Here is a 26,511-nt window from a genome sequence, read left to right on the forward strand (position 1 = left end):
GGACCAGCCTCCCTTTTTGTGTATACTAGTTTAATTACAGTTGTAAAATCAAAACAAGTAATTTTGCATCAAGTCACACATGTTCGCTTATATTATAAATCATAACACTGACAGTCCAGAGATGCAACTTCGCAACGTATTTTGGGGGGGGGGGGGTGTCAGAGCAAGAATTCTGATTTTGGAAGTAACAAATTCAGAAGTAAAGCAGATGTCTTTGGCCAGAAACCAGTTCCCAGAGATTCTGGCATTATGCAGAATGTACAGCCCTATGCCCCAAAAAACCACTACCACTACCTGAAACTGTGGTCCACTAAAAACAAACCTATAATGTTACTTCCAATATCTAACATATATCAAGTTAATTTGGCTGAAAGTTAGGAAATTGCATGTGACACGGACAAACATAATCCCCATTTATACTGAAATGCAAAGGAAACTGAACTTACTTTTTTATAACAAATTTTATCCTGTTGCCCACTTGAAGAATTTTCTCCAGTCGAGGAATTCCATACCAAGACGGACTACGGAAGGGAATGTTTTCTGGCAGGCCCTCAACATAAAGGTCAGTGGGGTGAGCCTCAAACTTCTGGTAAGGGACAGCCTTTGGTTCAGTGCTTCCCAGTGCCTCAGCTGTTAGGTGAGGTCAGACAAACAGCGTGTAAGCCTCAGGCAGGGACAAAACATCAAACCATAGGTCACTCCCTTCGCCATTACATTTTGACAGGGAGAGAGATATTTTAAAACAGGTACCCAAGGCTAAGATGTTGGGTCTGAGCAAGACCAGAATTCTCCCTCCACTCATGGCTAACACTGCAACCTGTTCACCCAGGCCCTTTCTCCTCCAGCCACTAGATGTCATCTTGGGAGGGGGTTATTGGATGCTGAGCTGTAACGTGGGCAGAGACTGAGATGTAGCTGCCCCAGGCACACTGGAGGGCAGGACTGCTTTCAAGTTTTGCCCCAGGTACAGAGGAAGTGCTGATGGCTTCCCCTGCCCTGTTCTTTCTCCTCTGGAGGTTGGAAGCCTCCACAGGAGAAGGAAGGGGTGCACAAAGATGATTTGTGGGTGGACTAAGGGGTGGACTAAGATGATTACGGGGCTGGAGCACCTTCCTTATGAGGAAAAGCTACGGCGTTTGGGCCTCTTCAGCCTAGAAAAGAAACACCTGAGGGGGGACATGATTGAGACATACAAAATTATGCAGGGGATGGACAGAGTGGATAGGGAGATGCTTTTTACACTCTCACATAATACCAGAACCAGGGGACAACCACTCAAATTGAGTGTTGGGCGGGTTAGGACAGACAAAAGAAAATATTTCTTTACTCAGCGTGTGGTTGGTCTGTGGAACTCCTTGCCACAGGATGTGGAGCTAGCGTCTAGCCTAGACACCTTTAAAAGGGGATTGGACATGTTTCTGGAGGAAAAATCCATTATGGGGTACAAACCATGATGTGTATGCACAACCTCCTGATTTTAGAAATGGGTTATGTCAGAATGCCAGATGCAAGGGAGGGCACCAGGATGCAGGTCTCTTGTTATCTGGTGTGCTCCCTGGGGCATGTGGTGGGCCGCTGTGAGATACAGGAAGCTGGACTAGATGGGCCTATGGCCTGATCCAGTGGGGCTGTTCCTATGTTCTTAAACTACAATTCCCAGGAGGCCTTGCAGGCCTTCTTGTTATCTGGTGTGCTCCCTGGGGCATTTGGTGGGCCACTGTGAGATACAGGAAGCTGGACTAGATGGGCCTATGGCCTGATCCAGTGGGGCTGTTCTTATGTTCTTAAACTACAATTCCCAGGAGGCCTTGCAGGCCTTCTTGTTATCTGGTGTGCTCCCTGGGGCATTTGGTGGGCCGCTGTGAGATACAGGAAGCTGGACTAGATGGGCCTATGGCCTGATCCAGTGGGGCTGTTCCTATGTTCTTAAACTACAATTCCCAGGAGGCCTTGCAGGCCTTCTTGTTATCTGGTGTGCTCCCTGGGGCATTTGGTGGGCCACTGTGAGATACAGGAAGCTGGACTAGATGGGCCTATGGCCTGATCCAGTGGGGCTGTTCTTATGTTCTTAAAGACACAAGTGCTTCTTCCTTGGGGGAGAACCTGGGAGTGACTGCCTTGCACCACAGGCACAAGGTGGCTTCACATACACCCTTCCTTCTCTGAAGAGGCTCCCTGCCTTCAGAAGAGAAAGAGCAGGGCGCGTAAAGTGGCCGCAGTGAGCAGCCCCTCCAGGGAGAACCCCAAAGTGAGGTAGTGACACCAATGCCCCAGGTGCCAGAGCACTCTGTTACTCAAAACAATAAGGGCACACTAAAAAGGCGGTGTGCGTTTTTTAACACTCCTTGCCGCAAGGGAGGCAATACAGGCACTTCATGGCTGATAACGTGACCCTCTCACCTTCAAGATCACCTTGGAACGCTGGGAAGTGAGCTTACCAAACTTTTTGCAGAATAACTGGTCTACCATCTTCCTTAATTTGGTGATTCGAGCATACCACTCTTCTTTCACTACAATCAGTAAATAAAACACACATTAACATTTAGAGTCAACACTCAAAATTTCCAACACAAGACCCCCATTCACAGTATCAACCTTATTACAGTATGTTAATATTTATTTTATTTACATTCTTAATACCTCCCTTCCTCCAAGGAGCTCAGGGTGGTGTGTACATAGTTCCCCCCCCCTTTTTGTTCTCATAACAACCCTGCCAGATAGGTGGGGCTGAGAGATACTGACAGACGCAAGGTCAGCCAGAAAGCTTCATGGCTGAGTGGGGATTTGAACCTGGATCTTCCAGGTGCAAGTCCAACTCCAGAACCACTATACTATCCTGGCTCTAAGAGAAAGGACTTTCACAAAACTCAGTAGAAATGTCTAAAAAGACCATGGGGGGAAGGCGGGGATAGAGAAGCAGAAAAGCATTCAGGAAGCCTGTTGATAGAATACCATCACAAAGCCACGTGGGAGTCATTTTATTTTGAAATAAAGTAAAATAGTTCAAACCACAGGAATAGAGTTGGCAAACAAAACTGAGAAGGAAAAACAAAACCAACAGGGCAAAGGCTCCAGCAACTGGAAACACAAGTAGTAAAAAGGACTCGGGGTTCAGTTCCCCTCACACACATTTTTAGATGCAGTTTTCGCAATTCACAAATTCATACCTCCTGCAACAGGTTTGTCTAATGGTAGATCTTCTCGTGTTGAATTTAGCAGCTCATGCCTGAAAATATTTAAACAGAAATATTACGCTTCAGTAGAACGCCTCCTCCCTACCATCAAAGAACACAGAAGTGCCCAGATGGAACAGACCACAGTGGCCAGGAATAACTCTCTGATGTTGCGTTCTCCTCAAATGATATTCCACACCTTGCTGTCTCTGAACTTGGAGGTTTCATTTAGCTACATTTGAACAACAATCGATACACCTATCTATCCTCCATCAGTTCTCCCAAGACCCCATTTAAAGCCAACTAAGATACTGTGGCCAGCACTCCATTGTTATGCACTGTGTGGAAGAGGACTTTCTTTTGCCTGCCCTGATTCTACTCCTTCTCAGTTGGATTGGGTTGCCTAGAGTTCTAGCATTACAGAAGAGAGCACTCAACAGGGGAACAACAAACTGGCAAATCTACAGAAAAACTACACCCTGAATCCTGTACGTGCCCGTACTTTATGTAAAGGCAAATTACTTACTTCTTGATCACAAATCGTATCCGTTCCTTTGCCAGTAGGATCCTTTCGAGGCGAGGGATCCCATAAGTGGAGGGCCTTCGGAAAGGAATTCCCTCTGGTAACCCCTCCACATACAAGTCTTCAACATGGGACTGGAACAGCGGATATGGGATAGACACAGGCCCTTTTGCACTAATAGCTTCAGCTTCAAAATAAAAAGGAAAGCAAACGAAACACATTCAATTGAGTGTGGAATGCCAAGTTGTTTATTTTGTGAGTGCACTGGACACAAATGAGGTAGTTTATTTCACTTACAACAGTGCTATGCTTGGAACCTCTTTAAAAGAGAAACCACGTCTCACAAGCTCAACTCGGACAGGGCGCCACACTAAACTCTGCACCAACCGTAGTTTAGAATTCAAATCTTGGTATGACCCTGCTGAACATACAACCACGGAAACTGAGGCCCAGAGCTTCTCACTTGCTTTTATTCTCTATTTGATCAGCCCTATAGTCTCCACGAATGGGAGCATTCAGAGGCAGAGAAATGAGTGCATGGCTGGTTTGTCAGTTCAGACATCACGGCAAACTAGAACTTCTTACCAAGGTGAACAAGGGAGTTCAAGTGAGTGACTGGTAACACTCCAGTCTGACTACAACAACAGACTACTAAGTTGGACTTACAGGACTCTTACTTTTTACTTTTGTTTTTATTGTGAGGAAAAAAAACAGAAAACATAATAAAAATTAAAATAAAACGAACACTATAGCTGGCCCAAGCTGTGATTTGCAAGACCACTTCAATTCCTGTTTTCTGACCAAAGTTTGAGAGCTGATCACAGACCATGATTTGCCAATTCAGGAGTTGCACAGCAACATGGTTTCGTTAGATGCTGTGGGCCAAGAGCTGAATGCACAGGCAATTCTTTGGCCTGTGTTTTCTTGGGAACACAATCTAGCACGTGACTCACCTTTGCTCACCTGCTTAACAGCTGACACCAAAACAAGTGGGACTTGAGGCAAAATGACTGGGACAAATACAGTGGCCACAGTGCCGTTTTCCATCCCGTCCTCCCACCCGACAAGGTAAGGAGCAAGATAAATTGTGCAACATAAGCATGAGCCAGCTAAATATCTTGAATTATGCATACCACAGACTGCAACTTTCCTAGGGTTAGAATGTTATTTTTAGTGCAGAGAATTACAGACATGAAAAGCCTACTTCTACCTCTCTGACTCTGCAGAACCAACACGGCTACAAACACCCTTTGGCACAGGCAGTCCAATGGCAAGACAACATGCCCAAAGAAGGGGAAGGGAATTCCAACCCACATTTTGTTCTAAGCGATTTGGGATTTCCAAATGCCAGACAGCAAATTGTTGGGAAAGAAAAAGAGAGAGCTGGTGAACACATACCATACTTTCTTTCAAATAGCTCTTCGACTTGCTTTCTCAAGTCTGTAATTCGGGCATTCCATTTCTCTGAAAGGAAAAAGTAACGTTAGCCCAATATAAGATCTATACTAAGCTTCTAACAAGGTGTTCTGCTGTCAAAATCTGATTATGCCTTTTTGTTGTCCACACAAATATGAAGAGGCAAACCCTTTAAGGAACACCTGCACACATTCTGGGAAAAGAAACATTAAAATAGATGTATCTGGACCAAAGATGCTAAAATCTTTGTCCAAAAATGGTTGCACTTCAGCAGTCCAGTCAGCAGCTAACTCTAGTTATGGCGGAGGACAATTTGAAACCGCTGTGGACAAGTTGCTTTAAAACAGAACCCGAAGAGTTTAGCGGGGCAGTTTGATAAAAGGCCAGAGTGTGTGTGAAGCCGTATTGGCAAAAGTCTTAAAGGGGGTTAAAGCCCTCACTTTTTGATACCTCCAACCTTGGATATAGGTATTCACCTCCAACATCTGGAAGAGGGTGGAGACACCCTCCCGTATGAGACACAAACCACCTAAATTCAGGCTACTGATACACTTGGATCTGGGGAATTTCAGAGTTTTGCAATCTCTTCCACTCATTTCTTCCCTCTCCTTCCAGGGCCTCAGAATGCCTTATAAGGTATAAAGACAGATAAAGGAATCTGTAGGTTCTGAATCCACGCATAACACAGGCTGACCTGTATATATTTTAAATACATACATTTAAATACATACATTGCTGCTGCCAGTCACCGTAGTGGACTATCATGAAACAGTGATCAGATTTATATGGCAGCTTCATGCGTTGAAACAGAAATACACTCATTGTTTATATTGCATCATCAATGTGTCTGGTGCTTCACACAGAATAAAATCATTAAGCTATTTTTCATTCTCCTCAAGGATGATTCAAGTAGAACATAAAAGCTTCCATGCTCCTTAACCAAGCAGGAGTCAGCCCAACAAAAACCATGTTGAGTTCTTCCTGAGGATGGACTGATGGCATCCTCGGACACACTGCTCCTTCCACTTGCTTTGGAGATGGACAGAACTATGCACACTTGCAATACCCAAGCACACTGAAGGACCTAACACCTCCGGTTCCATTCCAAACAGCTGAAGAACAACACTCCCTCTCAAACCTGCTGCAGGGCTGTACTAAAAGTTACTTTCACACCAAAGCTTTCTTGTGCAATAACAGAATAATCTACAAGGTATATAGGATCCATCCACTGTGAAGAAACAATTCACTGCAGGAAGTTCAATGTTACTCTCTCACACAACGGAGGAGGGAGGCAGCCTCAGATGGGATCCCCACCATCTCTAGCTACCATGTCCAGAGTGGAGAAAGAGCGTTCCTCTGCTGCTCAAACTTCAGCCACCTGCCGTAATACTCGTCTCCTCAACACAGCTTCCACTGAGGCACAGGCTTGTGATTTGGAACAGCGAATAAATGGAATGATGGAGGTCCACGTGGCTCTTCTCCAGATTTCCAAGAAGGGAGCACTGGTATGGAAAGATGCTGAGGCTCTTGCACTACATGGGAAATGAGCAACAAGCCTCTTGAGAGGCAAGCAGCTTAAACTTCATAAATCAGAGTAATGCAACACGTAGGATAATTTTGCAGGCTTTCTTGACTAGACTGGCCAGCTGAAAGGAGGCCAGCAAAAACCCTGATATCTGGGAGGCTTCCTTCCTACACAGACAGATCACAGATTGCATGAACAGCCAATGAATGCCAAAAAAGACAGCAGGATGAAAAAGTAGTCTACTTTTTGAAGTAGTCTTAAAAAAAGATAGTAGGATCAAGTCTTGTTAATACTGAGTTGAATTTTGGTCTCAAGACACCCTATAGGCCAAGGTAATGGTGACTAGGAACTTCCATGAGAGGATCTACAGGGGCAGGTTGAGGGCCCTGGTGATTTCACCAAGCTTCCACGTAGGGTATCTGTGAATTGGTGGAGGTAACAAAAGAAAAGCACCCTGAGGGAACCATTAAGGGCAAGGATGCAAGGCAAGAGAGGATTCTTTTTTGTAAAGGAAGTGGACAGAGCACAGGCTTGCCATTTCAGGGCAAAGATCTTAGTCCAAGCCATCTTGAAAGCAAGAACGTCTGGTATTGATGCTGACGCTAGAATGGATCTCTTCCTTTTAGAACACAGCAAGAAAGAACACTAGGTAGTTTTGTAGATACAGATTATGGTTGGCTTCCTGGGGGCCATGATGGTATCTAGATGCTCGTGCAGTAATCCTGTCTCTCTTAAGAGTGCCCACAGCCTCCACAAAGAATTTGAGCTGGGGGGGGGGGGTGCTGGATGAAGTAGGGGCCTTGACTTAGCATGTCTGGTCATGGTAAAAGCTACTACAGGCTTGAAGAGACCAGCTGAATGATGTCAGAGGACCAAGCCCGCCTGGAGCTATGAAGTGCTACAAGTGTTATTCCTGCTTGTTCTTGATGTGTTTTCTGATAATGGTGGCTAGAAGAGTTGTTGATGGGAAGATGTACAGGAGCTCCTGCAACCACTGAACTGAGTGCGCACCTATTTCTGCGCCTTGACATTCAAACCTTGAGATGAACCTCGGGAGTTTATCAGAAGCAACTGGGTCCACAGATGGGTGACTGATGTGAAACCTGATCTGCTGAAAAACCCAAAGCAGAAAGCTCCTCCCCACTTGGTCCAGGCTGTAGTGACTGAGCGTCTAAACCTACGCCTTTTTACTCAGAAGTAAATCCCATTTCAGTCAATAGAGCTTACTCTCAGGAAAGCGTGGACAGGATAGGCAGCCTCACTCACGCTGCCTTGGTGTAAAACTTCCCTTTTACATGCTTCACCATGATGCAGCTTAGATGTTGCACCATTTCCATTGAAAACAGGATCTCATCCCCTAACCGCAGGAATCTGGGGTAAGGTCATTTACTGGTAGGGCCACTGGGGGGATGTGAGCCCCTACCAGCAGCACAATGAGATAGTCAACTGTCAAAAACAGATGGTGTGCCTTGACAATTTTAGCACCTTTCAGCACCTTGACAATTTTAGTGTGCCACGAAATGAAAAAGGTCAAAAAATTGCCTCTAGAGGTTCTCTGAATAACAAAGCAAAGAGTGTGGCCTCCTCTGCTTTGAAGGGTGGTTCAAAGCAGAGGTATCCCACCTCAGCCTGCTAGTCTCGGATCCAGGTTTTTTTTGGGGGGAGGGGGGTGAACGGGTCCTCGGGAAGGCGGGTTGCGGACATCAATCTGGCCTTGAAGCTGCACCGTTTTCCAGGGTCATTTTGAGGATGAGTAATAGTTTGCCTGAATCTCTAACAACAATGCTAATGACAGTGGACTAGGAAGTCCTGCTTTCCAGAACAAGACAGGAATAGAACTGAAGGGGGACGTTCCTCCTTGAGCCTTAAGAAGTATGCTTGGACCTAGTCCTGCCTATCTCTGGAGCAAGCAGAAGGAGCAACCCGTCAAAAGATGCTCTCCCTCCACTGTGGGACACACAATGCATTCATCAGACTTACCAAAGTTGAACTCTCTTGCTTTCCTTCGCCCAGCGTTGGCAGCGTCGTTGGCTGGCTCCGAACTCTTCGTCTTCTTATGGGGTGGTAAGTAGTCGTCGTCATCTTCAGAGACAAAAATACACAGGTGTGCATCATGGCTGCTGCCGCTAGACCAGCCCCGAGTACATTCTCAAGACACTGTGGTTCTAATTCACGCTATTCGCTGTTGGAGGAGGTGAACCATTCCAGAGTGGGGAAGGCCACATGCATTAAAGCCTATCAGGCAGAGCCTGGCATCCAACTTCCTCATGCAAACTACATTCAAAACTATGCTAATGGAACTAAGGTATGCACAGCCGCTTTGCCAATCCATTTACAGCGTAATTGTCAAGGAGACCCTCCCTGCTGAGCAGGCGTGTCCTCTACTCTTGAAGGACACCCCAGTAATCATACTATGGAGATCTGATACCAAATGTATGGAAGATATCCATCTCAAGTAGGATGCTTTGGAAAGGAAATATCATGGAGGAGATTATGGAACCCGAGAATATAACAAAGGAGAGGGAGGAGAGAGAACATTGGTTTCTGTTCCAACACTGCATGAAAAGGAATTTCAAGCCATCAAAGAAAAGTTGGTAAGATTCCAGCAGGGATTGACTAAGAGCTTTGCATATGGTTCTACTGCCCCATAATATTTGGTTTAGAGAAAATAACCTCTTCTAAAAGGTCTGGAAGCTGACAAATACATGGGAAGGATGTTGCGTGTTTTAAAATTAACTTTCCATTGTGTGCTGTTGCACAACACCAGCTGCTATGTAATAAGGATTTGATCACTAATTAAAAGAATGGAGGAGAGATACAGTAGATGCCAGATCTACATACACACACTCACAAGAGTTTTCCCTATCTATTTTGGCTCCCAGCAGTTTCCCACCCTCATCAAATCCCTAAACCACAAGATCCTCCAGGGTTTAGAAGCAGGAGCTTGGCCCAAGAGCTTCCAAAATCAAAACCAACAGAGAACTCTCCAATGCCACAAAAGCAAATGGGAAATTCATATCACAAAACTTGCACTGTCACTTTAAAGCCATTTTTTTTTAAAGTTACAGAGTGGTTTTGCCATTGCCAAAAATAATCACAAAAGAGAAGAGTTGGACATAAGACACGGTCCCCCCTAATGTGTCGACATCTCTGTTCCTATGGCTCATCTCTTCCTCTACCAGTGCTTCAAAACAGAGACACATGACAGTCATACACAGACAGAAGGTACCTTTCCACAGGCTTACCAACCTTAATCAAAAAAATCCACAACACACACAACAGTCCTTCAGTTGCTCATGCAGGAAAAAAACTAAATATAAAAAAGTGGCTATTATTTCCTTACTTTGGTATAATACAACACCCACCATACTGGCATCAAATTTAACAACATCATCCACAAGCACGCAAGAGCCTTAATTAGCGCATTTAAATCAAAAGAAAACTCAGCCTTGGGAGGAAGCTTTCCTTGACTTCAACCTCAAAGTTCAGCCAACTTCATAATAACTTTACCGTGTAACTTGCAGTTAGGATCTGGAGCTGTCAACCCAGAAAGGAAGCAAGGCATCCCTAACATCTAGATCCAGCTCTGGTATTTTAACCACTTTTCCATCTTGTACATTTCTGCTTCGGTGCAACAAACATAGCTCTTAACGCACTGATCTACTGTAGTCCATATTGAAGCTTGCGATTTGAAAGGAGAGTTTTACTAGAGTAAGAAACATGAAAGAGAACTTTGCTCAGGGAGATGTGCCACTAAAAATTTTGACAGCTAGACATTCAACTTCATAACTCTCCTCACTCTGCTTTCCAAATCCACCCTTGGTTTGCTAATCCAATTATCGCCATGTTGTTCCGTCTCAGTTTTCTACCCTACCAGATTCAAATGACATCAGAGATAACACATCACAACACACAGAGAATGCTGTGTCCTTGGAAAAACTCCATAATCAGAAAGGTAAAATCACCCATAGTTCACCCCAACATTCTTTGTCCTGAAAAGCAGCTGAACTAACTTGTTAAATCGCATGGCATCAAATTTCACCACCCTGCCACGCTGGCAGCACCTATCACCCCAAGGAGCTCTCTTTCTAACCAATTAAACCATTCCCAACCTTTTAAAAGGTTAGTCCAATAAAAATGGTCCAATAAATGTTATTTTTCAGCATGAGAAGGGGCCGGGGGCAGGAGAAGGGGGATGGGAGAAGATGCACACGACGCCACATGACTGAGATTCTTCTGAAACAAGTGAGCAAAAAGAAAATGAGCTGAGAAAATGGCCAACCTTCAATGGTCACTTCCACTTCCGGATCCTCACTTGTTTCAGAAGTGGCATGTTGAGAAGAATCTGTAAGAAGCAGAACAAAAAACCAAGTCTGAACGGCGCACAGGCAGCGGAAGAAATGGTTTTTACTCCACAAATGGCAAATCAATGTACATGTGTGTGTGGGAGTGTGTTGCACACTATGAATAAATAAAAAAACAGGCGCACTATGAATAAAAGACAGACCCATAAACAGGCAGACCAAAATTCTTTTATCAGAAGCTCGACGCTCAGCAGGATGATGGTTAGAAAGTGGGGATCCCAAGCTACACACACACATGCAACACCTGTTGAAGGGTGCCTTGTCTGAGGCTCAGTGCAATTTTCAGATGGTTCCTGGTCCATCAAAAGTTACTGATATATGGTTTACAAAAACAAAAAGTTCTGTATCACCTTAAAGATTAACAAACTTATTCCAGCCTAAGTTTTCATGCATTGCAGTTTACTCAGATGAATCTGATGATGCAGACCGTGGCCCATGAAGGCTTACACTAAAATCAGTGTTAGTTTTTAAGGTGCTACTAGACCCTTTGTAAATTTTCCAGAGGAGCAGCCAAGTTAGTCTGTTGCAGCAAAATCCCCAAAATCTTTCTTCTGTCACACAAAAGACACTCAAACACAAATAGAGCTTACAATACACGAGTATTTATGAAAAAAGTTGAGCATCTAACACAGACATTCAAAGAGTTGGGGCCACATCTAAATGACCACTTCTCCAAGGAGTTAAGGCACATTCTAGCAGCTGTTCCACCCACTAGTGTGCCTTATTTTCACATTAACAACTCCCATTTTCAGCACCTAAGGTAATGGAACATGACATCATCCAAGCAGGTGGCTTCCCACACAAATAGTTTCATCAGATGTTACAGGTGCCAAAATCCACAGTTCACTGTCTTATTCCCAATATCACAGCCGGAAAAAACCTCCACTCAGGGGAAAGCAGGACGATGATTCTCAAGACATTTGCCCAGAAGTTCCAAGGTACTGGGTCCAGGCAGTTGTTACTCTCAATTTCCATCAAGGCAGATGTTTTGGCTCAACAACAGATTGCTTTGCTGGTTGCTTTGCACAGTTGGCTACCAGGCTGATAGGATGTAGGCCCAGTCTTGCTCTTTCCAATGCAGCCAGACAAGCAACAGTGGTTCCTCTGGGCGTAATCTTCATTTCCATCATGTTTCTGAATTCAGAAAGATTCCATCATGGCATAAATGGAAAAGTAAAGGATTCAAACGTACTTTAACCCAACTGAAGAATCGTCTTTCAGAAGAGAAGAAGGGGGGGGCGGGGCGATGCAGTGAACTGAACAGGCACGATCTCCGGGGCTCCGGATTTCAGCCTGTTTCTCACCTCTATTTCTGCGGGTCCAGGAGATCCGATGACTTTGCCAAGAGAGGTTTAGTCATCCTGACGGTGATACCTGAGTTAGGTTGGAACCCAGCGGGGGGGGGGGGGGCTTGCTTCTCAGGAGTTGGCCGTTCAAGGCAGTGGGGGAGGAGACATGAAATCATGACTAACTGCAAAACCCCTGTGGTGATACCATCTACTGAAACAGATTTCATCTATTGAAAGAAGATACTTGGAAGAACAAAGTAAGTGCTGTTTGTGTTATGTAAATCCCGGCTTTAAACAAATGACATTGGAAAAAGGAGAAGGGGGGAGGATTCCTCCACCTCATTGTTGTTTTTAAATCTGAGAAGAGACATGGAGTATAACTTTATCAATACAAATTTACAAATCTGCAACCATTTATGAGATATGAATTTTATTAGATGTTGAATTCTGGATTATTTGAGTGTGGAAGGATTTCCTATCACTGAATGGTGAGTTGAACATTGTTTGGTCGGCGTTTGTGGGAAACTAAATGTTTGCATTCCATAGCAAAGAGATTGCCCAGGACATCTAGTGGACTAAAAGAAAACTGTAAGGGAAAAATCATGGATTCATCAGGAACAAATTGGGAAAATCTATTACAACAAAAGCTGGAATATTTGCTTGATATGGGTCGACAACAAGTGATCCAAATTTTACAAAACCAAATTAGCGTGCAAACCTTAAGTCAACAGATAAATAAGCTTAATGAAACAGAAGTTAAAGCTACAACAATGAAGAATAATGACCAACAAATTGAAATGACAATTTTAATGAAAATACAGAAAGATGGGGCAGACTGGAGGATAAGTACCCAAAAGGTATTGGACCAGAATGGGGAAGAGCCATGTCAACCAACAAGCATAGTCGACCAAGAGATTGACCAAGAGAAGGAGATGACCTGCCAGGATCTGGATTTATTGGCAGGAATAAGAAGACTAAGACGAGGATGTATATCAAAGCATGAACTCTTAAGAGACATTTCTTGTGAAGTTTATCAGGAAAAAACGATGGAAAAGAGACAAAAAAGTTTAGAGATGATATGCAAGATCTGAATAGCTATTCAAGGTAATGACACGATTTGGTAGTGGTGTAATATTTGATTTGAGAGAAGAATAAATATAACTAGGCATTTTATAGGTTAATTTTGATGAACTAGGTTTAAATTTGTTTGATATTGTTTTGGAATCTATAGATGGGGAAATGATATGAAAGTAGAAACTTAAATTTAGAAAGTAATGGATATGTAATATATGAGTGGTTTGGTAGATTTGTTTATAATTAGATTTATGATAAGTATTTAGTAGTAATTTTGTATTAGAATAAGTTGCATTAATAAAAAAGTTTAAGATTTTGTATTTTATAGGTTAATTTTTATGAATTTAGATTTAGATGAATTTTGGTGAATCAATTTTGATGAATTAGATTTAAATTTGATATTGTTTTGGAATTTATAGATGGAAAAATATGAAGGTAGAAAGTAAAGTTTAGAAAGCAATGGATATGTAATATATGAGTGGTTTGGTAGATTTGTTTATAATTAGATTTATGATAAGTATTTAGTAGTAAATTTGTATTAGAATAAGCTGTATTAATAAAAGAGTTTAAGAGTTTATTGAAAGAAGGAACATAATGAATGATGGGAAAAGAAGGGAAGAGATTATGATGATGATGAAATGGTGAAGTATATAGAATATGAAACAGGGTTTTTAGAAATGAGTATGTATTTTTTGTATATCTTTTTTTTCTTCTTTTTATAATTGTTTTCTTTCTTTCCCTTTTTGGATTATATTAAGAGATATAAGAAATTATTGGTAGAATGAATTATTAATTAATTGGCATATGGTATCCTGCAACCTCAATGTTTGTATGTGTGTTTATTTATGGAAAAATAAAAAATTGTTTCTTTTTTTAAAAAAGGAAAGGCAACGTGGCCACACAGAACAATTCACTGGGGAGGATTCCTTGCGGTACAGTTTGCCAGTGCTGCTCTGTGGATAGGTTTTGTGGCGCATAGAACAAGAGGATATCATCTCCGATACTGGCCGGGAAGACACATGTAGAAAGCAGTACAGTAGGCAAGTTACAGAAAAATCCAGGAGAACAGCTGCTTTTAAAGCGTTCTGAGATTCAAAACAGCCGGCTGCTGGTCACCTGTATGTGAGAAGAATCTCTTCTAGCTGAGAAGCCTCCCAAAACTGGTCACAAGTCCTTTTCTCTCTCAGACAATCAACTTCACACAAATGACCAATGTGCAAACAGGCAGACTTGCAATAAAGGTTGTGGGCATCTGTGTGGCTGTGCAAAATGGGCAGATCCTATTTTAATCAGTCTCTCCTTGGAAATAGTTTCACATCAAGGTGTTCTCTCTTTCAGAGTGAAGTTCTCTGTAATTCTGGTAATTGCAGGGAAGTTAATTCACAGTGGATTCGTGTGCAGCCTGAGATCCCAGCTTGGGAAGCACTGAAGTCATGCTGTACTAACTCACAGATCAATATAGTGGTTTAGTTCTGCATTCTTCACACAGCGCCATTCTTACAGGTGTAATCAAGTTCAGATGACTTTTTCCATCTATCAACATGTTCAGGGAGATGCTATCCACGGTTTCCTCCACTGGGTGACTGGATAGCCTTGAAGCAGAGCATTGCCCACACGGGCAAAGCAATATCAAGTCTCCAGTTTGGCAGAAAAAGGAACCAACCTGTACATATAACAACACCAAACTGTCCACAAGGATTCAGGACACAGAAGAGATCAACAGGAAAACTGGTCACTCCTTCTGCTTTGAATCTGAACGAAAATATACGTTGAATTGGAAACTGGTTGGTAGATCAACTGAAGCTGTTTTCCAATTCCAAACAGAATTGAAAACTGGTTGGTAGATCAACTGAAGTTGAAGCCACTCCAGATTTTTTCAAAGGAAGTTAGCGGGTCTCCAACAGCTACCTCATTCACATTTGCAGGATTCACACTTCAGAGTCAAGCACTGCTTCACAAAGCATAAACACTCCTCTGAGTCTCAACAGTAGCCAACAAATTCAGAATTGTTAGAGGTCCTTGTTCTAGCTGGTTCTCCTGAGCCAGACTAGGATACCTGGTATTGCATCACACTAGCTGAAGAGCACACTAGCATCTCTACTGAGGCAAAGGCAAAGGCACAATGTCACGTGTATGCAGTAGTATTCGTGTTGCCCCAGATACTTGCCCATTAAGCAAGTGTCTTAGATCTCACAGAGATGGCATGCTCAGAAAGCACAAGTATTTCCACCAGAAACAGAATGAGCTGGAAAACTTTGGCACTCTATTTTTTTACACCAATGTATTCAGGATGTGAACAAATCCTGTCCCACAGAACCACATCTTGCATCAATAATCCCACGTGGTCAAAATTATGATTTGGTCCCCAACAAGATGGGGCTCAGAAATCATATTTGAAGTCATCACAAACCTGGGGCTCTCTTACCACCTCACTGTCAAATTCACACATTGTCCTCATGCTTTCAATCATAGCACAGTGTGCAATATTGTTACCCACTCCCAGCCCCTGGAGAGAGAAGGGAGTGGGGGAACCTTGCAAATGCTTCTCAATAGTTGTCCACAGTAAATCATGCAGGATCACAATTGGGGGGTGGGAAGGAGGAAAATAAAAATACAACCACACAGAATATGGGGAAAAAAGAAAATAATGGAAGACAGACAAAATGGACACGTTTGCATTTAAGTACTCTTTAATTTTATTTATTTTTTTAAAAACACCGTTCCAGAGTTTACTTTCAAATAGAAAAATGTTACAGATCTCTAACCTTCTACTGGCAATTCCAGATCTGTTCCTTCACTGCAATCGGAACCCTGGTTGCTCCCTTTAGATAAATATAAACATACCATCATAAAAATAAAGAGGATGTTGATCAGCACTTAATTTCAGAATCAGTATCTCAAGGCGGTAGGAAGGATAGAGCTATCTTGGCGCAGTAGCAGGTAGGCTGTATATCAGGTGCGATAATTTCAAAACTCAACTAGTACAAAAGCACAGCCAACCTACTGAGCTCTGCTCCTGTACAAACTTGCAGGTGTTCGGCAAAGGGGTTTGGGGCAGATCAAAGCCCTCTCATGAAAAAGCGTAAAAAAAGGACGTCGTAATTCAGAAGAGTTAGCTGGGATGCAAACACAGTTTGGATGGCACAATGCTTGGGAGGAAAAAAAATGAAGCTGGAACAAAATTCTTCCAAGTTCTGCCCAAAAGCCTCCAATACTTTTCTTCTTAACACCGAACTATTCTCTTTCTTCCTCCAAACACAGCATGAACAATTACTGGAAATTACAGAATACGGCACAATACATCTGTTCAAAAGGGTCATTTATCACAAAATGCTATGAAAGATATCATGATGGGGTGGAATATGTGCCTTTCGTTATTTGACACAGATGAACAACTTACAGGTTTGGCTGTCCAAGCAAAGAGACAGAAAAGCAACTTGGCACCTTCAAGTTTATCGGGGTCCGCTTAATGAATCTCAAGCTAGGCACGACTATAACTGATCTCTCAGAAAAATTCAGGCCACGGATCTGAAGGCAAGCTCAGAAGAACAGTACTGTGGGCTGGCAGAACATGGCCTCTAAGGCACCAAAACTGTTGTGAGAAATTGCACTGTGATGGATGAACAAGTGAATTGCTATACCTGTGTAAGACTTTGCCATGGCGATTTTCTCATCAATCGCCGAAGTTTCAGAAGGACCTGCTTTGGTAAACAAAGACAGCCATAAAAAATATCACTTCCAAGGTTTTTCAAATTTCTGTTATGAGAGCATGCTCAGCAAAGGAAAGAATCGGTTCACAGAATTACAGCATTCCAAAAACTCAGCGACTTGGAAGGGCAGGATTTCTTAGAAAATGGCTCAATTTGGACATCATGCCAAACCATGGTTTGTGTTAAACCGGGGTAAAACCCAAATCACGGTTTGACTTTCCAGAACTACTTACAAGATATGGTTTAAGAGCACATATCTGCTTTCATTTTCTGACTGCTCTCTAAGCTGCAAGTGCTTCCGGTGATTAACTACCGTTTGTCAATTCATCACATGAAATCAAAGCTAGCAGAAACCATGGTTTTCAATTCACTGATCACAGAGCAAAATGTGATCAAGTCAGACATCACACCAAGCCATCATTAAACTTCCTTAGCCTCAGTTTGATGTGACATTTAACTGAACAAAAAGTCGGGGTTCTGATGCAACACAAAACCATGACTTAGAATTGCTATCTAGAGGCCTCTGGTTTACATACAAGCAAAGAGAATGTGCTACTTTCATTGGTGGTTTAACATAAATTGAATTTTTTTGTTTGCTGAACATCAACATTTATGGTTTGTGAACAAGTCAAGAAAACCTAGTCTTTGGCAGAAACTACTGTTTACCCAACCTACTCTTTCTATATTTAACCAAGAGCACTTTGCACCATCAACAAGAGTTTGCTCTAGTGACAAAACTCATCAACAACAAATTATCATGAAGAAGCATATGGCAACAGCAACTCCGCTACCGCCAGCATGGCAGCCTGTTCTTCCTGCAATGCTGTTCACCCAGCTCAACCCTAGACATTTACTAGATCAAGTCTTGTCTGCAGGTTTCTCATACTTGGTTGTTCCAAGATTGATCTGAACCCAAGTAAAAGGATAGTTGAAGAGGAATCATCACACAAAAAAGGGAGTTAAGATAGGAAATAGCCTCCTGGTACAGGGACTCTCAACACCCTCCTTCTTCATTTCATGATCCCTGATAAGCAGCAGCTTGTGCAAGAGAAAGTCACCCTTAAACAGAAACAACCTAGAACAGGCCAGGTGCACTAGTTCCAACAACCTGCAGTTGCCTGCCCGTGAAAGCTCCATCATGCATTACTTCCCACCATCCTCATAAGGAAATGGACACTCATGCAAGCATTCGCCCCTCCCCTTTTTGCTAGAGTGCTCTTTTTCAGCCTTTAAGGCCAGAAGGGACATTGCACAAATACACAGTAGAGTTTCAAGTGGAATACTGCCCACCTTGGCTAGAGCAGAACTACAGAGCACTCTTTCCAGCTCAGGAAAACGGCTTTATCACCAAGACATGACAAGAGGAGACAGCAAGTGGCAGGAAAGGCTTTGCAAGCTCAGCAATTCCTTGATTGCAAGGATGAAGCCATGAAGAGCCCTGCCAGGAAAACCTTCAACCTCCCCCACACCTCGTCCCCTCCCCCTTGTTTCCGGGCCATGGTATTCACTAGCACAGAGTGCTTTCAGCATCCTGGTGCCAAACCATGATGCTGTGTCCGTTTGCAACACCAGCACAAGACGACGGGTCACAACTCTGGACGGATCCCTATTTTGCATACTCCATCCTCAATGCTTAGCTCCCGGCAGAGCAGATCTCATAACTGGGCCACTGAAAAAGAAAGTGCAGCCAAAGAAACACCGACGGTAAAAAAAATAAAAATGAACCAGATCACACTGAGATTAGCCTGAATGGCAACATAATTTAAATCCAAAACTGCAATTCAGCTGTACTAACACTAAGCCCATAACCGAACAAATACTAATGAAGACTACCAGTTTTTTAGACATATATCCAGAGGTTTAAAGGTGGCGAACACTACAATTTTATGACATTTACACCCTGCTTCACTTCCATGGTGAACTCCAGGACGGCACATGTAAATGGGTTTATGAAACCAGAAGGCTGTCCTACAAAGAGGTTTGTAAGTAGCGACAGCAGAGGACCCAGCAATAATACACCAACTCCACAAGCCACTTACATGGTTTTATTGACACTGCTACTTGGGTGCCATTTTCCACTTCAGTGAGGTAGAAGCAAAGTTCAAGATTTAAAATGCTCCTTCTTCCACAATTTGAAGAAAGTGTGTTGTGGTTATTTTCAGCATCAGCATCATGGCAATATTAACAGAGGCCAGGCTTGGTTAAAATTACACACACACACACACACCCCTCCGCCCACCCACCCCAGATTGCGTGCCTTTCACATGTCTATCCAGTACACAGGCCCATTTAATTGCTAATAACAATAGTCCATCAGTGAAAGGAAGCAGTGAAGTGACCAGAGACATAAGCGCTGTCAGGGAACAATCGCTTAAGAATCTGCAGGACCAGAGTTGATGGAAGGACAAACACACTCCCTTCCCCTCCCTTCGCAAAAGGTCTCCCCTTGCAGCACTGAAATCAGGACTGATTCAGTCTGCAACAATACCAAATCACAATATGGATCGCGCAGGCTTACATTAAGCGATACAAAAGGTATACAATTTATCCTGATTACTAGATAAAAATTCATCAGGGTTCCAAGAGATTGGGAGGAAAGGAGAGGAAGAGTGCAAGGGAGAAGGCACAGAGAACGACAGAACAAGGAACAAAAGCAGTGGATAAGGAGTAGGAGCCATGCATAAGAGGTGCCTGACCCAAGGACAATTCTCCATCTGGTAATTTAAATACACACAGGAAGTCTTTCCTAGCTTTTCTATCTCCTCCAATAACCTTCATCTCAACACTGAAGACTCCAACCTATAAGAACCCACCCACTCAGTATTACCTGGAATGTTAAACTGGTAATACTCAGGATCCTCCGATTCTTCCTTTACCGTGACCAGCTCAAGCCCTGATGAAGAAGCAAGAGTCATCTATTTGCACAGACAGATTGAGATTCCAAAGCAAAACTCTTTCTACTGACTTCTCAAAGTGCACCTAGACAATTTTATCGTCGAACCAGAAGTGGTGCGGATTTGTGTATCCACAGGTTTGCTTCTCCGCAGAGGTCCTAGAACAGATCCCCGCGGATAATGAAGTCGCACTGTGTTCATTTTCAGTGTGAGGAAAATGCTGCAGGGGATTCCAGATTCCTCATAAATCAAATGGACTAACTTGGTTCAAATTTCAGAACGAAGCAACACAATATGCTTGTTTTGTATCTGCTGGTTTTTTGTTTTATACAGTGAACAGAAAAAAAAGTTTTAAAATGCAGTGGTTTGAGTGCTTTTTTAAAAAAAGGCAAGTGGGCCACTTTTGTAGAGGGAGCTCCTAGAAACAGAAGCACTACTTGGGATGCCACAAAACATATCTACAAGCATCCCACACGCTAAAAGAAACATTTTTTTTTTTAAAAGCAAGAAGTGAAATGCATACCAGAATCTTCATTGGGCTCAGTCTTCACATGGATAGAATGGCAACTAGGGAGACAAATATCAGAAAGCCTGTTTAACACACAGTGGGGTGGAATAATAAGCTCCCAAGAACTTAGAAAAGCCTGGATCATGCCACTGATCCAATTAGTGGGGCGTAGCTACAGGGATGGTGGCACGATATGATGCAACACACCATGTAAGCAGCCCCTCCCACCTGCCTCCCACTGCACATTGCAGTCACTGCCCAGAATGACTCCCAACAGTAAATGGGAGCAGCCGCTTACATAGTGCGTTGCAGCACCTGCAGTACTTACCCTGCCACCACCCCCTGTAGCAACACTCCACTGAGTCCAGCGACATCATGACTGCCAACTCACCAGAGTCCCAGGCAGAAGTCCCTCCTACCTCTGCTACCCAAGATGCCTTTAACTAGAGGTGTCACAGGTTACACCTGAAACTTTTCTACTGCTGAACTGTGACGTTTCCCCAGCAGCTGGGAAACAAGTGCCAAAGGCACTACAGAGGTATGTTCGTATCACAGAGCACAGTAGAACATACCATTCAGTATTCTACACCTATTAAGCACACAGGTCTGTTCTTATGCATTTCCTTCTTCAACCATGAAGAGTAAGCACTTACACATTTGTTTGCACTAGCAACTGAGGTTCTTGCAAAGGATCATGTCACAAGCTTTGTCTCGCATCCCAAATAAAACTATTTTCCCAGTCTTTTAAAATGTGATAGGCTGGTCCTGCCACTGGCTTTCATTTATCACATACTTGGGATGAGAAAAAAAAAAAAAGCACCATCACATATGAGCAAAAAAGAGATTATACCTTCCAGTAGATGTTATTGTGTGCGTGGAATCTAACATGCGAGGTCCTGAAAAACAAAACACATTCTCTTAACAACTGTCGGCTGGAGAAAGTGCAACAGAAATCAAACTGCACTCACCAGGAGTGAAAAGATTTAAGACTGAATATTTCTATGGAGCAGAGTATTTTTCCCTTGTGAAAACTGACCAAAAAAACACAAAACACATTGCTAAACAACCCAGGCGGTGTCAAGATGTTTTTATTTAGAGCTGGCAAGTCACTACTCACCCAGATGTTTCTTTGGCTCGAGGAAAGGCCTATGTTGAAAAGGGGGGAGGAAAAAACCCAATTACTCTACATGCATTCCTCAGTAATACTTACATCAACTCTGTCAAGCAATATAACATCCCCATACAGGAGAGGAGGAGAAAGACTGTGTGGCTTCCCTCAGGTTACCCAGTTCAGTGGTTCTCAAACTTTTAGCACTGGGACCCACTTTTTAGAATGAGAATCTGTCAGGACCCACCAGAAGTGATGAGTCATGACCAGAAGTGATGATATCAAGCAGAAGGAGTTTTAACAATCACAGGCTGCAATCCTACCCAGTTACTCAGAAGTAAGTCCCATTTACTATCTTTGTTAAAAGTATATACACAGTAGTCAGTTAAAAGTACAGATCTGTCACATTTCCCCAAATACAGTCACATACCACAGTAACATCAAGTCTAATATATTAAAAATAAAATACTGAAATGAATGGGGACCCACCTGAAATTGGCTCGTGACCCACCTGGTGGGTCCTGACCCACAGTTTGAGAAACACTGACCTAGTGAGTTTACAAGAATCATGATTTAAATAGATTGCCTGGTTCACTCCTCCCTCTCTTAGCCACTACTCTGCAGTACATACAGGTTGAGATTAATTATTCACCTGGGTTCCAAGCACTCACATGGATAAAAAAAAACTACAGCTATTTCCACTATAGCAAATCAATTTAAAAAACAAAGTTTCTTTGCTCCAGTGATTGAAAAACAGCCTTGCTGACCTTTTGACTCTAAGATAAGAGTCATTAAGAAGACAATCCATCAGCACTTCACTCAGCCCCTCCCTTCACCAATGCAAAATGATCACATTTCTTTCATGTGCTGGGGGAAGGGAGGAGAGAGAAGGATTGATGGATTGTTAGCCTGCTGCCCTCTCTCTCTCTCATTAAGGAGGCTGTTGTTAAAGGACTGTTCAGTTTTTAAAACTGATTTTAAAGGGATGCATCTTTCCCCTTCTTCAGGGATCAGCACATTCTTTCTCATTTGCAGGGGCCATTCATGTTGAGTCAAATCCGTGTATAAAAAATCCGTGCATAAATAGGCTGGACCTGTACAAACTTGTTTTCCCCAAAATATTAACTACAAATGAATTTAAAAACTTAAGCACCAACATACACACAAACATCAAAAGTTTGCTCTAAATTAACCCAGCAAACGGGACAAAGAACAAGGAAGGGTCCATCACCTTTTGATGACAAATGAGATCCCAGACTTGTTTTCCAGGATCCATTTCAGCGTTGTAGCATCGTAGCTGGAGGGATGTTTAAATGCAAGTCCTTCTGGGAGGCCATGCACCACCACAGCAGACGGATCCCTCTGAATCTTATCATATGGCACAGGAACTACAGTTGATTTTCCTAAAGCTTTACCTGGAGGGGGAGAACATCTTTATCAGCAAGATACTGTGTATGCTGCTTACTTATAAACACAATAAATGCAATCCTTCTTGCATGCAAATACAAATTCTTCCTCAGCCTTTCCTCCCTTCTTTTTGTTTCAATCTCAATCTAAACTCAAGATCAGTCCCACCAGCCTTGCAGGTGGCTGGCACAGACAACTTTCCTGCCAAAATGCATCTTTATTGGGTAACCTGATGGGGAGGGGGAAATATGCCATTTTCTCAATATTGCCCACAAAACTGGTGACTTGTCTGGCTTTAGTAGACACTGAATGTAGTAACTGAACAATGAAAGCATCTGGCCCTTTCAGACAATGTGGATAAGGCAACTGGCTACTTATGCATTACTGTATACACACAGGACATTTATACTTATACTGTATACACACAGGACATTTATACTTATACATTTATACTTCTACACAGACATCATACTTAGGCTAGAATCCTAGACACACCTACCTGAAAGTAAGCCCCACTGAACACAGTGAAATGTACTTCCAAGCAAACATGTATAGGATTACACTGTGAGTTTTTAAAAGTGCTATCAAAGTAGTCTGTACTACTAGCCATATTAGACTAAGGAGTTTCAAACTTTTCTCCTCGTGCACCTTTTCAGAGATTCCAATTACGTTAGTTCCACTTCTGTCTGAAGGGGAGGAAACCCACAGCAACACCCTGTAAGTCTTCCCTCACACATTCCTTTTGTCACTGCCTCTCTCAAGGAAGCCCCTGCTGCGCCTCAACTGAAAACCCTGGGATTAAACACATTGTGACCTTGGCACTCCAAGAAGTGTCCCCCCGTGCGAGCAGAAGGGAAAAAACCATGAACTAGCTCCAAACCTCTTAATAAGGGCACCTGCCTTTCTAAGCGCCATAGTCCATATTCTGCAGAAACCAGACATGCTTACCGTAACAAATGCAGAAGTAGTCCTCCACAGACTTCCTGAGGGCTTCCATTTCCACAATATCCACCGTCATCCTATTATCGAGCGATGATGACTTCATTTTCTGCAGCTCTGCAGCCTTTGCCTCCTCGGTGACACCTGCAAGGCAGAAGATGTGAAATTTATAACAAACCTCCAAATTTCGGCTTTAAAAGACAGTCTAGCACTGCAATTTTTGACCAGTGTGACACAACAGTTCAGAGTACAGTGGTTGAAAATCCCTGAAAAAACTCTTCTGGGTTCTGCGGCTCTGTCTCTAGGGCAACTATCTGTTGTAATGAATTGTCTGACTTTTTCCGCTGGCAGAGTCTTCCAGCACAGCTGACAAAAGTATATTCCTAAGGCTCAAGCTACTGGTGCTAAACTGACTTTATGACACCCACCTTATGATGAGGAACCAACCAGGTTCAGCTCAAAATGGTTGCTCAAAATTGCACAGACCCGTTAAAAATGACCATTTGATAAAGCAGACAGGCTTCTTTCCCTCCTCTGACTTGGTGTCAGGAAAGGGCTTCCAGAGGGAAGGCCAGCTGACTAAGGGGAGTATGCGGTTAACATGCTCACACCACTTCCTACTACTTGCTTTCCCTTTAGTGGACCATCAGCTGAAAGGGGGGAACCTTGCTGATATCAATATGCCCAGCTCACAATATGGAAATATCCCAAGATGCCCAGTTCACCCATAAGGCTCTTCTCTGACCAAAAGCTATCCCTCTCAGAGAACCAGCTAGCTGTGGTATGGGCCTCCAAGGGTGAACAGAAAAGTCATACATAAGGGCAATCAACAAATGAGGATAAAAGGGTTAGGGTAAAAGGGATGAGTCAGAGTACCAGACCCCCTCTAACAGATAGCTCTGTAAACAAATTGCCGATGCGTATCGAATTGCCATCCTCAGATCAACATCCTGTACTGATAACATGCCAAATGTTGTTGGTGTGTCTGCCTGTATGTTATTTTTCCCCTGGATACTTTTTCTCTCTTTGTGTCCTCTTGTCCCCCTCTCCTATCTAAAAGACCCTATAAAACCTGCATCACTGTAATCCTTCGGGGTCCTCCACGTGTGTGTGTGGAGGTCCCGTTTGCAAACAAGTAAACGTTAGAAGTCCTTTGAATTCTCCTGTCATATGTTGTTTCCCGCTCCAAAATCCAAAGAACCGTGTGTTCATTCGGGGTCATTGCTATTGTATCCACTTCAGAGCCGGTGGAGGAAGAAGGAAAGGCAATTCTTTACTAAGGACAGTTGCCCTAGAAACAGAACCACAGAACCCAGAAGGGTCTCCCAGAAGTGACATCACAAGAGGCAAAGACCATAGAGGTTAGTGTGCCGTGAGAAGAAAAGCACTGAAAAAATCACTGGTCTAACAGTCATGATACCAAAGGAAGCAAGGGTGGGGAGAGAGCAGAAAAGCATGTCAATTCAATTCCACAGCCTTTTCAGCTGTGGAACTAACATGGTGGAACTCTATTCCCAGTTCTGTGAACCCTCCCTTGAGCCTTTCAGGTGGCTGGCTAGGGCCGGCTGTCCCAGCCTGCTTTTGGACTTGCATGCTCCTAGCAAGTAAATTTGTTACTGATTGCTGCCACTGCTGCTGTTTCAACGAACTGACGTTGGTTTTTTTCATGCTGCTGTTCATTATGTTGCGGTTTTTATATTTCGTACTGGTTTTAATTATTGTTAACTGCTGTAGATTCTTATTTTGGATAGAATAAAAACAAACAGCTAGCTTGGGAATTTGTTCTGTCACCACACAGGGATAAAGTTGTCTTTTAACAACGTTTATTAATCGCAGGCTACAGTGAGGCTACGCTGTAGCCAATATTGCAGCAACATTTGGTGAGCAAGGCAGCTAAATTTGTTCAACCTTCCCATCAGGGTAGCTCCAATTCATCGTGATGAGACCACTAACTTTTAACTACAGTAACTGCTCTTGGTTTTTGTTTCACGGTTCCAAATCAATCTCATTCAATTGGAAAGTCGTGATAAGAGATATTCGGCTTATTTAACTGGCATTTGGCAATCACTTGGTGAAAACTAGGCAGCAGCAGCAACCCACAACGGAACAACAGCTGCCATCTTATCACAGCGCAAGGGCTTTCCAAGATCATGGAGCCATCTTGGGCAGGAGGTCTGGTCTAGAGGGTAGAGCCTCCGTCTGCCTGAAGATAAGATCCACAAGGTCGCCAGTTCGAGGCCACCAGCACCGTGTGACCTTGAAGCAGCTGACAAGCTGAAGCCGAGCTATTCCATCTGCTCTGAGCGTGGGAGGATGGAGGCCAGAATGTGAAGCCAGATCGGAATGAAACACCTTGAATGTAGTGGTTCCTGAAAGAAAGAACCTTCTTTCAAATTGTAAAAATCCCTATTTAATAAGGGATTTAAATAAAAGCCTGCATATGTAAACCGCCATGAATAAAGTCTTGAATAAAGACCAAGAAAGGCGGTATATAAATACCTGTTGTTATTATTATTATTATTATTATTATTATTATTATTATTATTATAAGATCTGCGTTTGTGTGCTACAACGCTTTGCC

The 26,511-nt window shown here is 43.0% G+C and overlaps 1 protein-coding gene across 6 annotated transcripts in view; it reads right to left on the reverse strand.

Moving 5' to 3' along the window:
- Positions 1 to 26,511, reverse strand: part of GTF2I (general transcription factor IIi) — a 69,798-nt gene that overhangs the window by 21,827 nt on the left and 21,460 nt on the right. For 4 of the 6 annotated variants that reach the window (XM_066636163.1, XM_066636162.1, XM_066636161.1 and 1 more), the window contains 15 exons: positions 23,940 to 24,074; positions 22,816 to 22,999; positions 21,594 to 21,622; positions 21,327 to 21,372; positions 20,492 to 20,535; positions 19,902 to 19,967; positions 17,006 to 17,062; positions 16,130 to 16,186; positions 10,920 to 10,982; positions 8,618 to 8,719; positions 5,095 to 5,160; positions 3,700 to 3,883; positions 3,168 to 3,226; positions 2,439 to 2,510; positions 447 to 630 (listed from right to left, as the gene is read on the reverse strand). In XM_066636163.1, the coding sequence (XP_066492260.1) occupies positions 447 to 630; positions 2,439 to 2,510; positions 3,168 to 3,226; positions 3,700 to 3,883; positions 5,095 to 5,160; positions 8,618 to 8,719; positions 10,920 to 10,982; positions 16,130 to 16,186; positions 17,006 to 17,062; positions 19,902 to 19,967; positions 20,492 to 20,535; positions 21,327 to 21,372; positions 21,594 to 21,622; positions 22,816 to 22,999; positions 23,940 to 24,074 (1,348 nt within the window). The remainder of the gene's footprint in view (positions 1 to 446; positions 631 to 2,438; positions 2,511 to 3,167; positions 3,227 to 3,699; positions 3,884 to 5,094; positions 5,161 to 8,617; positions 8,720 to 10,919; positions 10,983 to 16,129; positions 16,187 to 17,005; positions 17,063 to 19,901; positions 19,968 to 20,491; positions 20,536 to 21,326; positions 21,373 to 21,593; positions 21,623 to 22,815; positions 23,000 to 23,939; positions 24,075 to 26,511) is intronic. The other 2 variants (XM_066636164.1, XM_066636165.1) reach the window with 2 other exon arrangements.

Source organism: Tiliqua scincoides, chromosome 8 (genome assembly GCF_035046505.1).
Source record: "Tiliqua scincoides isolate rTilSci1 chromosome 8, rTilSci1.hap2, whole genome shotgun sequence".
In the NCBI taxonomy this organism is placed as follows: Eukaryota; Metazoa; Chordata; class Lepidosauria; order Squamata; family Scincidae; genus Tiliqua; species Tiliqua scincoides.